Source organism: Carassius carassius, chromosome 35 (genome assembly GCF_963082965.1).
Source record: "Carassius carassius chromosome 35, fCarCar2.1, whole genome shotgun sequence".
Lineage (NCBI taxonomy): Eukaryota > Metazoa > Chordata > Actinopteri > Cypriniformes > Cyprinidae > Carassius > Carassius carassius.
Window position 1 is genome coordinate 17,766,692 of NC_081789.1, and position 15,021 is coordinate 17,781,712.

General features: G+C 40.4%; 1 protein-coding gene across 3 annotated transcripts in view; it reads right to left on the reverse strand.

Annotated features, from left to right (window-relative positions):
• Nucleotides 1-15,021, reverse strand: part of ctnnd2a (catenin (cadherin-associated protein), delta 2a) — a 323,418-nt gene that overhangs the window by 155,889 nt on the left and 152,508 nt on the right. For all 3 annotated transcript variants that reach the window (XM_059524711.1, XM_059524710.1, XM_059524712.1), the window contains 2 exons: nucleotides 1,076-1,110; nucleotides 466-582 (listed from right to left, as the gene is read on the reverse strand). In XM_059524711.1, the coding sequence (XP_059380694.1) occupies nucleotides 466-582; nucleotides 1,076-1,110 (152 nt within the window). The remainder of the gene's footprint in view (nucleotides 1-465; nucleotides 583-1,075; nucleotides 1,111-15,021) is intronic.

Consider the following 15,021-nt stretch of genomic DNA (forward strand, 5'->3'; position numbering starts at 1 on the left):
CACATTTTTCCAAACAGAACAACTATGCCATTTTTTAGATTAGAGATGTTCTGCAATTGTTTAGAGTTAACATTCTCTCTCTCTCTCGTTTTTTTTTTTTTGCTGAAAGGCTCTGTCTGGAAATAATTTCACATTATTGCAATAACTAGCACTAGATTCCTTAATGCACCAGTTATCATATTCACCATCTATATCAAAGATGCTGTTTAGAAACCAATCCACTGAATAGACACACCCTCTTATATATGTGCTGCTCTGTTGATTGACAGTAAATGCTCTTCTTTCAAATGAATGTAGACATCAGTGTGACTCTCATCCAGGTTGTCAAGATGAAATCAATGGTCAAAATCTCTTCGCTAATTGGTAGGATTAAGCTTTAGTTTCTTTAATGGACAACACTCAAACATAAAGCCAACTCAGGCACTCCAAAAAACAGTAAATTAAGCAACTGTGAGTGCTACTCACTATCAGCTGTGGTATATTCCTGATGATCCAAGATCCCAGACTCCTGTAGGGAGCGGATACACGAATCCACCAGTTCCAGACCTGTGTTTAGTTCCTCCTCAATATCTTTCTGTCCATCTGGGAAAAACAGGGAGGAGGTTAATCACGCATGCACTGCAAATACTTCCTGAAGCCTCATTCGTCACACTTGGGCTATGACCTCTTGACCTTTTCCCATCACTTGCTCACTAAGCATCCAGGCTGAGGTTGAACTTAATTGGCTGTTTGGATGACCCTGTTAACTGGCATGCTGCTTGTTCTGTGTCAGGACTGACTGCCAACTCTTCCAGGGCCAAAGTGGCATAATTTGCCAAGGGATAAAGGGTTACACAAGCTCCCTAAGATATAAGATTAACCTCTCAACTGGAGCAGCACCCTTACGGCTGGAGAGCAGGATACTAAGCTGGGATTCGTCACTGTTTATACACATATGAGAGTAATGCAGACTGGACATGTTGGGTTAAAGATTATTAGAGCAAGCACACTAGAATTGAAACAATGAATCATTAAAACTGCTAAAATGGATAATCAAAATACTCCATAATGAATTTAATGAATACTATTCATTTACCTTGGGTATTCCAGCGATACTGCTCATCGGCTGAACTGCAAACAAGAAAAATAACAGTTGAACAAAGCAAACTAAATTCTGGTAAAAAAAAAAAAAAAATAGAATATATCTTTGCTCATTCAAAAAAAACATTAATTTCCTAATTTCCTTTCAATTATAATGAACTGTTATATTTTACATTGAAAAAAAAAACACAGAAAAGTTGAGTAACATTAGATTCTTTTATTTGATTTTCTTTTTTCTTTTTAGCTTTGTGTTTTAGTCTCATCTACTTTCTTCTGCACTGGGACATAAATAATTGATATGGTTGTGTTATTTACATTGTTGTTCATGATGTTAATATTTAGTAACTGGTCTTGGGACGTCACAAGCTTGCTCCCATATTAAAATTATCTTTCAAATGTGTTTAAGTTGTATTTTAAGGTATTTTTTCCTCATGAGTATTCATGTGATGTTGTTAGTAGACTTGAACACTTCAATCCCCAAGACATTTTCCCAGAAAACAAACCATACAAAAACACACAAAGAATGGGAACACTTTAACTCTTATGTTTACAAATGCCAGTAAAGGCAGATATAATAATAAGTATTATCAACTTCACATTTTAAATTTAGTCAAGACATTTAAACTCAAAAGCCATACAAACATTCATTATCCAAGTTCACTTTTACAGTGTAAATACTGTTTGTGATTCAAGCTTTGAGGTTTTTTTTCTATCTGCCTGCCTGATACAGTACAATTGAGATGTAAGAGAATAATTGTGAAACCCCCAACATCTCTCATCTCATAACAACCCAACATCACTGGCAGGAAACTACAGCAAGCTGGGGTGAACCGAGGGTGTCACTTCACACGAATGCAGATGTATTTTCCCTCTCTCCCAGATCTCGGATCAAAGGTTAACCGGGTTAATGCTTCCCACCCTTTAGATCATCATTTTTATAAAGATTTCCTATTTATACTGAGAAAGAATACAAGTGATGTTGTACAGGCACAAATAGTGGGAATGAAACTGGTGCAGAATATTGGATTTCCTGGACCATGATCGATGCTGCCGGTGCCTGGCTGGGCCAGAGGATGGAAAAAAAAGAGAGAGAATAGGGATGTGGTTGGCTAAAATCAGCTCTGCTGCGGTTGACTGCCCATCTACTGTATAGACGCCTTCAGGCGTAACATGCTGTGACCCATGACAAACAGCCTGACAAACTGTTAGAGGGTTTCCTGCATTGAAAAAAGTCTATTTATCAGCGGTAGATCTCTGCACTAGGTGTAATGGAAAAAACTGTGTGTGTTTACCAGAAAAACGTCCTACCCCCTATGGAAAACTCTTCTGCTGCCCACCGCTGTCCTCCATCAACAGACAATCAAGGCCATTTATCCATTCAGTCTATCCTGCGGCTACATTAAACAGCAGGCATTGAGAATATATACCTAAAAAAGTGGAAACGACTGGGGTGACATTGGAGTGATGAGAGTTGTTTACAGCGTGTGTCCTTGTTCAAGGACCAAGGGGATCGAGCTATAAACTATAAACCGCAAAGACGATGTCTGGGTCATTTCTGAATCTGAATCTGGAAGAGCCTCCATGGTCGCAGAAGTGTTCCAGTAGATTTTGCATTAAAACATTTATTTATGCTTTAAAATATACAAAGATACGTACATTGTGTCCATGAAGAAGAATTGTTTCATGTGTGAAGTGAATTTAGGAGCAAGTAAATAAAAGAACTGAGGGAACTTAGAGTTGTTGTTTTTTTGTTCTCTACCTTTCAAAATAGAAAAACAGCAACTATTGTTTTTCATAACATTCTGATAATTGTTCTGTTAAAGGAACACTCCACCGTTTTTTGAAATAGGGCTTATTCACATTATTTCCTACATTTAGATAAGTGGGCAAATGCATTTTTGTGTCAGTGCATGCATTGTTTTAGTTTGACTGGGTCGGCGTTAGCTTAGCTTAGCACAATGAATGGAATCCTTTGTTGCCAGCTAGCATGGCCTGAGTAAAAGTGATCAAAAAAATAAAAAAAAACCCACCTAATTACTTCTTGTGGTCTGCGTATTCACAACGAGTACAAATAGCGATCCAGATTAACACTAGGCGATTTCCTAGGCAGATATTGACTTTGGACTATATTATGGGGAAGCACAGGCGAAGCACTGTTGCTTAGGCGAAGCACTGCTACTTCGGCGCAGAGATATCACGCAACACATGAAATCCCACGACTTCCGTCAACATACCGGCGTGAATAGTAGCTGCCTGGCTATTTTCCTTACAGTACACGAATGGCGATGAACATGGCTGATTTTGAGAGAGACGAAGAGGGTGACTTCTCAGACAGTCAAGAACCAGAATCATACCTATTTGAACCAGAGTTTACAGAAGACGAGCTGCGTGCTTTGGAAATAGAAAGACAGTAGGAGGAGTTTGCGATCGCTCAACAGCCTGAGGACGTGAGGATGAGAGCCAACATGAACTGGTGGTGTGAATGTGGGGGAATATGCCAATCTATGCCGACGGAAATAGAGTGTCTGTGCTGTAGAGAGTGGGACATGTTTTTGCCATTGATGACCAGGCTCAACACGTCAGATCAAGATGAGCGTGCCCGAAGTTGTCACATCTACAGAGGATTTCACGGCGCTGATCCATTCTGCAGTACTCGATTTTTTTTCCAGTGTGACAAAGTGAACTGGAAAAAACGCCCCACGCCGAATGGACCAAATGGACAGCTGTCCACAGAGTAAGTGATTATTTTAATCATGACGCATGTATAGATCAACCCATATTATACCTGTATTCACATAGAGTTGGTTTTCACAGGCAATATAGGTTATATAGGAAGAGAAATAAAAGACAACTTACATGTGCACTTTGTTCTTCCTGTGCTTTGAAAATAGATGGGACGGCCGTATCTTTCAGACGTAGTACCGTCTTTCTGGACCCATATTCCTTTTTTTCAAAGTAGTCCTCTGGTGCAAAATGTTCTTTGCAAACACGATACTGCTTTATTTTGTTGAGAGGCGTTGAACTACAGATCTCCAGAGCTGCTAGCCATTTATTTCTCAGTTCCACATTAGATGGAATTCTGTGAAACATTACATTCGTGTATGTCCTTTGCAGACATGGGGACTTGTGACTTGGTGACTTGGACTCGAGTCGACTCGAGTCGCTATTTTTATGACTTGTGACTTGACTTGACAAAAAATAAAATACTTGAGACTTGACTCGGACTTGGAAGTTAAAGACTCGGGACTTGACTTGACTTGAGACAGGATGACTTGAATGACTTGAGTGTTAATCACATTATGTTTTCAGTTTGAATATAAAATATATAAATTATTTTTAAAAAATAAAATTGATTACTCAGCTGGAGCGCAGGCTGAGAATCGCGTTGTCATGTCATGACATCATCAGTCATGCCCTCTCTACCTTACGCAGACCACGCCCACTTAGATCAGATATCACATCACATCAACATCTCAGCTTGAGGGGTACTGAGGGTCATCGCTTTTGTCGTCAATAATTCGCGCCTAAAAACGCGTGGAAATCGCTAATGGCGCCGCTTTCTCATTGTTTCCAAAGCGCTCGGGCAGTTGCGCCCCTGAGGCGTCGAGCGTGTCGCACCGCGTGCGCGTCGCTACCGCGTTGCTTCCATTATGAGCGCGCATACCGGTGGCGCATACATGGTGGGATAGGCCACGTCGTGCTCGGCTTGCAGACAAGACTCTCGAATCTTATATTTTGCAAGTGCAATACCTTGTAATAGAGGTAATGACTTTAATGACTCTGAGAGAGAGAGATTGTGTGTGTGTGTGAGAGAGAGAGAGATAGTGAGAGAGAAACACACTCGTGCTTCACCTGATGAAGGAAACCCAAACTGAGTCTGACTCCAATCACAACCCCAACATTCAGAAACTAATTGACAAAAATCTGAAGTATAATTATGATGAAAAATTTAAAAAATGAATTTGAGCTCCAAACCAAACTCCAGTGTTATTCGGCCCTAAACAGAACCACAAAACTGGCAAATTACTTATCACTCAAGCAATTAAAAGAAAGACAAATCCTTTCAAAATATCAACTCAGTGATCATGATTTGGAAATAGAGATTGGTAGACATAAAAGATCCTGGCTACCGAGAGAAGAGAGGCAAACACTGTGAGCTGAATCAAACAGAGGATGAGAAACACTTCCCAAATACAGCACTACAAGAGAAACATTCTTCCCACAGTTTGAAGCTTTGAATCCTTCATTCTTGTCTCTAAATGACTCGGAGAAACTACTCTATATACTTGGAGAGAATGAGACGGCAGTCACACTAGCTGCTAAATATTTATACAGCATACACGCCATACGAAAGGGATCATTTATTGTATTCAACTGTTTTATTTTATATTCTTAATTCTATATAATTACTATTATTAATATTAGAAATATTATCTGCTGCTGCTATTTTTATTTTTATTGTATTTTATTGTAATCATATTTTATTCTGTATCTAAATGCTAAATTTGGCAATACTGTAACTCAAATGTCATGCCAATAAAGCAACTTGAACTTGAACTTGAGAGAGAGAGAGAGAGAGAGAGAGAGAGAGAGAGGGGAAATGTAAGAAAGTTTAATGTTGTATGTAAACTGTGTTTGAGGGGAAGTTGTGGCCTAATGGTTAGAGAGTTGGACTTGCAATCGAAGGGTTGTGAGTTCGAGTCTCGGGCCGGCAGGAATTGTGGGTGGGGGAGTGCATGTACAGTTCTCTCTCCACCTTCAATACCATGACTTAGGTGCCCTTGAGCAAGGCATTGAACCCTCAACTGCTCCCCGGGCGCCGCAGCATAAATGGCTGCCCACTGCTCCGGGTGTGTGTTCACAGTGTGTGTGTGTGTTCACTGCTCTGTGTGTGTGCACTTCGGATGGGTTAAATGCAGAGCACGAATTCTGAGTGTGGGTCACCATACTTGGCTGAATGTCATGTCACGTCACGTCCTTTGTGTGTGAGAGAGAGAGAGGGGGGGGGTGTTCAGAGAGGAGTCTGTTGGATGTTTAGCTGTTATTTGTTTTATGGACTAAATGTTGAAAATGTAAAACATTTCTGTTGGCAGAAGTGAAAAATAAATAATTTTATGAAGTTACAATTTTGTTTGATTCCATGATGTATTTTACTGAACATGAGTATTTTACAATGCAAATCCAAATTATTTTAATTTACTGTTACTTATATCTTGTCTTTTAACTTTATTAAGATCAGATTCTGCAGGTAAAATTACAATAATAAGGTGACTTGACTTGGACTTGACTTGACTTACTACAGGACTTGACTTGACTTGACTTGACATAACTTGTGACTTGACTTGACTTGACTTGCCCAAGAAAAAAATACTTGGGACTTACTTGAGACTTGAAGGTTAAGACTTGAGACTTACTTGAGACTTGCACATGTGTGACTTGGTCCCATCTCTGGTCCTTTGCTTGTTCTCACAACCTTTTGCTATTCAGGTAATAACCATGTTTGCTGTAACTTCTCAAAATAAATCATCCAAAAGCGAAGACACTCAGTGCAGGTCACGCCAGTATGTTCTTCTTCTTCTGTTTTTTTGACGCGTTGCACGCCGCTATGTTGACGGAATTCGTGGGATTTCATGTGTTGCGTGATATCTCTGCGCCGAAGTAGCAGTGCTTCGCCTAAGCAGCAGTGCTTCGCCTGTGCTTCCCCATAATATAGTCCCAAGTCAATATCTGCCTAGGAAAAGCGCCTAATGTTAATCTGGATCGCTATTTGTACTCGTTGTGAATACGCAGGCCACAAGAAGTAATTAGGTGGGTTTTTTAAATTTTTTTGATCACTTTTACTCAGGCCATGCTAGCTGGCAACAAAGGATTCCATTCATTGTGTTAAGCTAAGCTAACGCCGACCCAGTCAAACTAAAACAATGCATGCACTGACACAAAAATGCATTTGCCCACCTATCTAAATGTTGGAAATAATGTGAATAAGCCCTATTTCAAAAAACGGTGGAGTGTTCCTTTAACTGTTCATCATCTGATGTGATACTATACTAAAACATTGTTTTGTTATGTCACTGATATTTAAAGCCAGTAATTGATTTCATAAAGTCACTAGTAATTAATAAATGACAGATATTAAAATTTCAATAATCTTGTCAAAATAAAGTGTGAATTAGATACGTTCAAAAGTGTGTGTCACTTTTGCTCACCAATAATGCATTTATTTGATCAAAAATACAGTAACAACTGTAATACTGTAAAACATTTTTTTACAATGAATATAATGGTTTTTTATTTTAATATAATTTAAAATGTAATTTATTCCTGTAATGGTAAAGCTCAATACCGCAAAAAAAACACAATACTCCAGTCTTCAGCGTTACATTTTTCTTCAGAAAACAGGTGTGCTTATTAGGGCTGTGCAATATAAACAAAAAAAACCTATCACGATTTTTTTGATCAATTTTGCGATTTCGATTTTAATCATGATTTTAATCATGACAGACATGCTTACATGCTTACATACAGTAATAAATGCATTCAGTATAAATTTGAAACATATTTCCAAAAGAAAACCAATTAGAGCTTTATCAAAAAGTTTGACATCAAAAAGACATGTCAAAATAATCACTAAGTAAAGATGTCAAACAAAATGTCTAGACATATGGCAAAAAATAAATAAAATAAAACGTACTCGGTTACTAAACGTAACCTCGGTTCTCTCTAGAAGAGCGAACGAGTACTGCATCTTAGCTAAGACGCTACGGGAAAAGTCTCTTTTCACGAAATACTGAAGCAAAAAATTATCCTTCATTTTGTATTTTTGTAAAGCGCATTTGCAGCAGTACACAGCCATAGGCGAGACGGCTCGTTCGCTCATTGGCTTGTTCTGCGGCAACTGCACAGCCTATCGAGCGCAGGCTGATGCAACATCAGACCAATAAGGGCGCTTCGCGCCCTTCTTGCCACTTCCCGCCTAAACGGGTGTGGCCCAACCTATAAAAGGAGCTCGAAAAGGCTGACTCACCTGATTTATTTCATCGCCGAAGCGAACCAGAGTGAATCGTACACACGGCAGAGAACACAGTACTCGTTCGCTCTTCTAGAGAGAACCGAGGTTACGTTTAGTAACCGAGTACGTTCTCTTACGAGAGCTCTCTTATAATGCGTCTTAGCTAAGACGCTACGGGAACCCAATGTAAAACGCCGTGTGCGCAGGGATCACACACCAATAAACCTGAAGCAACGAGCAGGATTTACAGTGCACAGTCACCTGAGGGACTCACAGAGAGTCCAGGACAGGAAGGGGGGAAGCCCTCCGTCCCATATCTAGCAGCATCCGTAGATGCGGCAATATGACATCACACAGCCGAGGCAAGGCCTGACCAATGTGGCAATGCAGGTCTTACACAATACTGCCCATATAACAGTCGGCAGCGCATAACGCTCACGAACTCAGAGTTCCCTTCAGGGCCCTGATTCGACTATACCGACAGCAGCCTTGCTTGCAAGGCGGGAACCTCCAGGTTATAGAACCTGATAAATGTAGACGGCGAGGCCCAACCTGCCGCCATACATATATCCTGCAAGGAGATCCCAGTAGACCACGCCCACGACGAGGCGACGCCCCTTGTGGAGTGATTTCTGAGGCCCAGCGGGCACTGAAGGCCCCTGGAAGCGTAAGCTAACGCTATAGCGTCAACTATCCATCTGGATAGAGTCTGTCTCGAAACAGCCATTCCCTTGGAACGTCCACCGGACGAGACAAACAGCTGCTCAGTCTGTCGAAAGGCAGCAGAGCGAGACACATAAGCTCTTAAAACCCTGACAGGGCAAAGAAGACTCGAGTCTCCATCCTCTCCTGACACCGGCAGGGCAGACAGGGCAATAACCTGAGCCCGACACGGCGTGTTGAGGGATTTCGGCACATAACCGTGCCTAGGTTCGAGTATGACCTTTGAGTCATTAGGCCCAAACTCCAAGCACGACTGGCTCTCCGAGAGCGCGTGCAGATCACCCACACGCTTCACTGAAGCGAGAGCCAACACGAATACTGTCCTGAACGACAGATGCTGAAGGCTTATTGATTGGATAGGCTCAAAAGGGGAACCCTTCATGGCCTCCAAAACCGCCGCGAGGTCCCACATAGGGACTGACAGAGGTCTGGGAGGATTCAGCCTCCTAGCTCCTCTAAGGAAGCGGATGACCAAATCATTCCTTCCTATTGACTGACCGAGCGCTGTTTCAGAAAACGCTGCGATGGCCGCCACATAAACTTTGAGCGTGGATGGGGCTCTGCCCTTATCCAACAGCTCCTGTAGGAAGGAGAGAACCTCCGTCACCTCACAACTAACGGGTGAACATCCTCGAGCTGTGCACCAGCTGGAGAACACCGACCACTTCGAGGCATACAGACGTCGTGTCGACGGAGCTCTAGCCTGAGTGATGGTATTTAGCACTCCCACTGCGAGATCAGCGGGTAACCGTTGAGCGGACCACCACTCCGGTTGAGGGTGCCAAATCGAACCCCTGGCCTGCGAGAGGAGGTCCCTCCTCAACGGTACTGGCCACGGGGCGCCATCTGCTAACTGCATCAAATCTGGGAACCATGGTTGGTTCTTCCAAAGAGGTGCTACAAGCAGTATTGAACATCTCGTTTCTCTCACCCATTCCATCACCTGCGGAAGGAGGGAGACGGGAGGGAAAGCATAAAGCGGGCAGCACGGCCATTTCCGTGACAGCGCGCTTTCGTTCTTGGAAAAGAACGTGGGGGAAAGTGATCGTTTTCGTGGGACGCAAAGAGGTCCACCTCTGCCCTGCCAAATCTCTCCCACAATAGCAGGACTGTTTGCGGGTGTAGAGACCATTCGCCCGTAGGAACATTGCCTCTGGACAGCCTGTCTGGACCCAGATTCTGTAGCCCAGGCACATGCACTGCCTTCAGCGAACGCACATTGCGCTGAGCCCAAACCAGGAGGCGCTCCGCCAGCCTGTACAGGTTTCGGCGCCCGAGACCGCCCTGGAGATTAATGTAGGACACCACAGACATGTTGTCCGAACGGACTAAGACGTGGTGGTCCTTGATTTGGGGACAAAAGCGCATCAGCGCGTTCTCCACTGCCAGCATTTCCAGACAGTTGATATGATGGAGCTTTTCCCGTTCTGACTGAATATGCTTTTCACCTTTCCATTTCTAACCTTTTCTGTTCACATCTTTTTTTTATTTATTCATCAAAAATAAGGCAAATTCCATGAAATTCTGCATCCACAAAAGTGAGTTTTTATGACTGTATTCCTCAATTATATCCATGTTTACTGCATCGTGGAAATCATAGGGCCCTACTAATGTAGCAAACGAATATGATTAGCTCATTGTGATAGTAAATGAGACTAAGACATTTCTGTTTATTTACTTAGCATCGAGTCTCTCCAACTAGGTGACAACTTGGCGTTAAATCACCATTCAACAGACTCAAAAACCACCGCACTGCTGTCTATTGGACTGCAGAAAGATACTAACTTTTCAATCTGCTACGTTACTGACTGTACTGACAAACTATGCTGACACCGTGTCTGTGCCACAACAGGACGCGACAAAGCGACCATTGAAATGGAGCTCATCCGTGCATCTCTACACTACACTGACCTGGGTCGCCAGTAGCAAACAATGGAGCACGCTCTGCTGGACAAACTAATTAATTACATCATTTATAAGCATTTAATCTGTATTGTATATTTTGTAAAAAAAAAAAAATATATATATTATTATTTCGGAGGCATATTTTCCAATACCAATATATAAGTGACAGGCTCATATCGGCCAATAATATCAGCAAACTATACATCTGTCGGGCTCTATTAAACACCTCTAATATCAATGGGTAACCATTACGGTACTGCTATTTTTTTTAATTCTTCACACAATATACAATATCACAACATAATATGGAACAATGTACATACGTTGGGAAGTCGTGGCCTAATGGTTATAGATTTGGACTCATAATCCAAAGGTTGCAAGTTCGAGTCTCAGTCCAGCAGGAACTCCCCTCCACCTTAAATACCACGACTGAATTGCCCTTGAGCAAGGTACCAAACCCCCAACTGCTCCCAGGGCTCCTCAGCATAAATGGCAACCCACTGCTCCGGGTGTGTGTTCACTGCTGTGTGTGTGTGTGTGTGTGTGTGCACTTTGGATGGGTTAATTGCAGAGCACAAATTCTGAGTATGGGTCACCATACTTGGCTGTATGTCACATCACTTCACTTCACAAACTGTAGGCAGGTTTAATACAAATCACAAGCAAGCCGTTTTTTTTAATGATTCAGTGAATTTTGGTGAGATTCATAAATCACTCTCAAACACCCAAGTTATCAGTCTGAATCAATCCAATGAATCACTGAGTCATGTACAGTGGTTCTTCAAATACTTATCAAATAATTTTTGGTTCATAGAAACTCATAGAGGTTTGGAAGAACCTGAGGACAAGTATATGATGACAGAATGTTCATTTTTGGCTTTAAGGAATCAGAACAGTAGCTAGAATCATTCAACAACTTAAAATTCCCATCACTACACACATGGCAAACCTTACTTTTAAAAATACTTTCTTCAATTTACTTGTTTCATGATATAAGTAGGATTATGCCTACAATATGCTCATAAAATAATGAGGCTTTTCTGCAAAAATAGTGAGATGACAAATTCTACATGTACAGCAAGTTCTGCCGAGGGTTTAGTGAAAGGCCTCAGCATGAACCCCATGAGGACGTTTAGCGCTAGTGCGTTTGGGGAGATGTTACCTTTAATGAACTTGCATTTGAAACCAAGCATCTCGAATGCAAAGGATGGGAGGAAAGTTCTGAAAAAAATATTTTTTCAGCTGCTTGTTTATACAGATTTTCACTTTAAATAATGCATGAGTCAGGCGTCTGAATAATGAAAATGTTGACTTGTCTGAATGGGAAATGTTTCTAATAATCAAAATCTACTTATATAATTGTGTGCGGAAGGAAAGAATGAATGCGCCTTAAATTAAATGGTGTGATTCAGTAGAAATGCTTTTCTTTTGTCCCATTGCTTTGTCAACATTTGAGAGAAAATGACGTCAAAGCATAAACCCTGTGCAACAATTTAGATCATTCCTCTTCAGAAAGTCGTTTCACTCTCTTAGAGCCAATCAAATGCTAGGACCGGCGTCAACTTGTGTAATGCTTATTATTTTACAGCAGGCCAATATTTGAAATAGCCTGTCTCTTAAACACACTTCATCACACCAACAAATCACTTCTTCTCCTTGTGCCTTGCGGTTTAATTTCCAAGAGGCTTTAACACACAATGAACTCCGTGGCCAAGCAGATTTCAGCTATGTTTTATTTACATAATATATGTGTGTACTGTGTATATTATGTATATATAAATACACACACATGCATGTATATATTTAAGAAAAATATGTTACTTTTTTATATATTTATATATTATATAATTTACATGAATATAAATATATACACGTAAATACAAGTAAATATTTTCAATATATATGTTGTATGTGTGTGTGTGTCTTTATATACACATAATAAATATACAAAGTACACACATATATTATGAAAACAAAAACTTATTTTGGATGCGATTAATCGCGATTAATTGTTTGACATCACTAAATTATAATGATAATACTACTACTAATAATAACCATTATAATGAAGACATAAGATACTATTATTTAAATTAATTTAATAATAATAATAATGTTATTATTCGTGATAATATTTTTACTGTTATTAATACTGATAAAACATACTATTGATTTTTTATTGTATTGATACATTATAAAATGAATACAATATTCAATAAATATTATATTTAATAAAAATAAAAGTATTATGATTATTATTATTATTGAATCAATTTCAATCTTATTAACAAAAACAACAGTAATAATATTACAATACTACTAATATTGTATTTCAAATCTTTATTATTACTTATTAGGTTATGTTATCACCATTAATATTATTATTGTTTTTCCAGTTTCCTTTTTTTTCTGTTTTACATTACAATAGTAATATATCGATTTCTTCATTTATTTATTTACATAGTTTTCAGTTTACTGAATTGCACTAGGCCATATCACAAATAAAATGTATTTTGATAATTTGTGCAGCACCAGCACCAGTACATGAACTACGTAAGGCTGCTATTTATTGACTATAGCTCAGCTTTTAATACTATAGTCCCCTTAAAGCTAGCTTCTAAACTCATAGACCTCGGCCTGAATTCTTCACTCTGCAACTGGATTCTTGATTTCCTCACCGGCAGACCTCAAGTGGTGAAAGTAGGCCAGTACACCTCCAGCTCCATCACCCTGAACATAGGAGCCCCTCAGGGCTGTGTCCTGAGTCCCCTGCTCTACTCTCTCTACACACATGACTGCGTGTCTTCGCACAGCTCCACATCTATAATCAAATTTGCTGATGATACTGTGGTTCTGGGCCTCATTCACAACAATAATGAGACCGCATACTTGGATGAGGTAGAGAAATTAACATCATGGTGCCAGGACAACTGTCTCTTTCTGAATGTGAGCAAAACTAAAGAGCTGATTGTGGACTTCAGGAAGAAACAGCAGCAGCCCTATACTCCTCTTATGATCAGCGGGACCCCTGTGGAGAGGGTGAGCAGCTTCAAGTACCTTGGTGTAAACATCTCCGAGGACCTCACTTGGACTACTCACATTCAAACTCAGGTTAATAAAGCCAGGAAAAGACTGTACCATCTGCGACAGCTGAGGAAATTCAGGGTCTCACCAGCAATCCTGAAAACTTTCTATTCTGGGGCTATAGAAAGTGTATTGACTCAGTGCATCTCAGTGTGGTATGGGAACAGCTCCAGTCATGACTGCAAAGCACTGCAGAGAGTTGTGCGCTTAGCTGAGCGCATCTCAGGGTCTGCTCTCCCCTCTCTACAGGACATCTACCTCAAACGCTGCAGAAGTAGAGCTTCTAAAATCATCAAGGACTCCATCCACCCTAGTAACCATATTTTCACTTTGCTGCCATCTGGTAAGCGCTACCGTTGCCTGATGGCAAAAACCGAGAGACTCAGGAGGAGTTTCTTCCCCCAGGCCATCAGGCTCCTAAACTCTTAACCAGCCCCTTAACATCCTCATGCCTCCACTTAATGTTCACTTTATCTTTTCCATTTTATTCACTACCTCACATAGACACACTGACAGTGTCACCATGTTTGCACATTTGATTCTTGTACATTCCTGTGTATCTTATATTTAAGACCACAGTAAAATGCATATATGCACATTGTACATCCCTGTACATCTTAATATTTAAGACTTCAGTTTACATTCATGCACATTATTTTGCGTTCTATTTAATTCTACAATATACATCTTTTTTATATTTTATTCTTATATTTTTATTGTTTACTTTTATTTCATTCTTACATAGCTATATTTATGTATATTTCCATCTGTGTTGTTTTCTTTAATAATTGCACTGTCCATGGAGCGGACCTGACTCACATTTCACTGCTGGTTATGTATGCTATATATAATTTGGTATGTGACAAATAAAACTCTTGAAAATCTTGAATGCTATTTGTGCCTTTCTCTCCCTGCAAAAACTTGACCTCATAGAAGCAGTCAAGCCTGACGCACTAAACCATCTGTGGTGTAGCTCTGCCTTGACCCTCTTGACTGACCATGATGAGTGTGTGTGTGTGTGTGTGTGTTCTCAGATCACAACAGGCCATGGTCCATCAAGACACCACACAGAATTAGAGTCGTCTAATTCACTAAGATGGATCAGTACACCTTATACACCCTTCTTTATAGCTGGTCCATTTGGAAAACCCTAGTTACATCACAGATTTAGCAGCACTCTGATAACTATCTGCTACACAGGCCTCCAAGCAAAGTTGTCC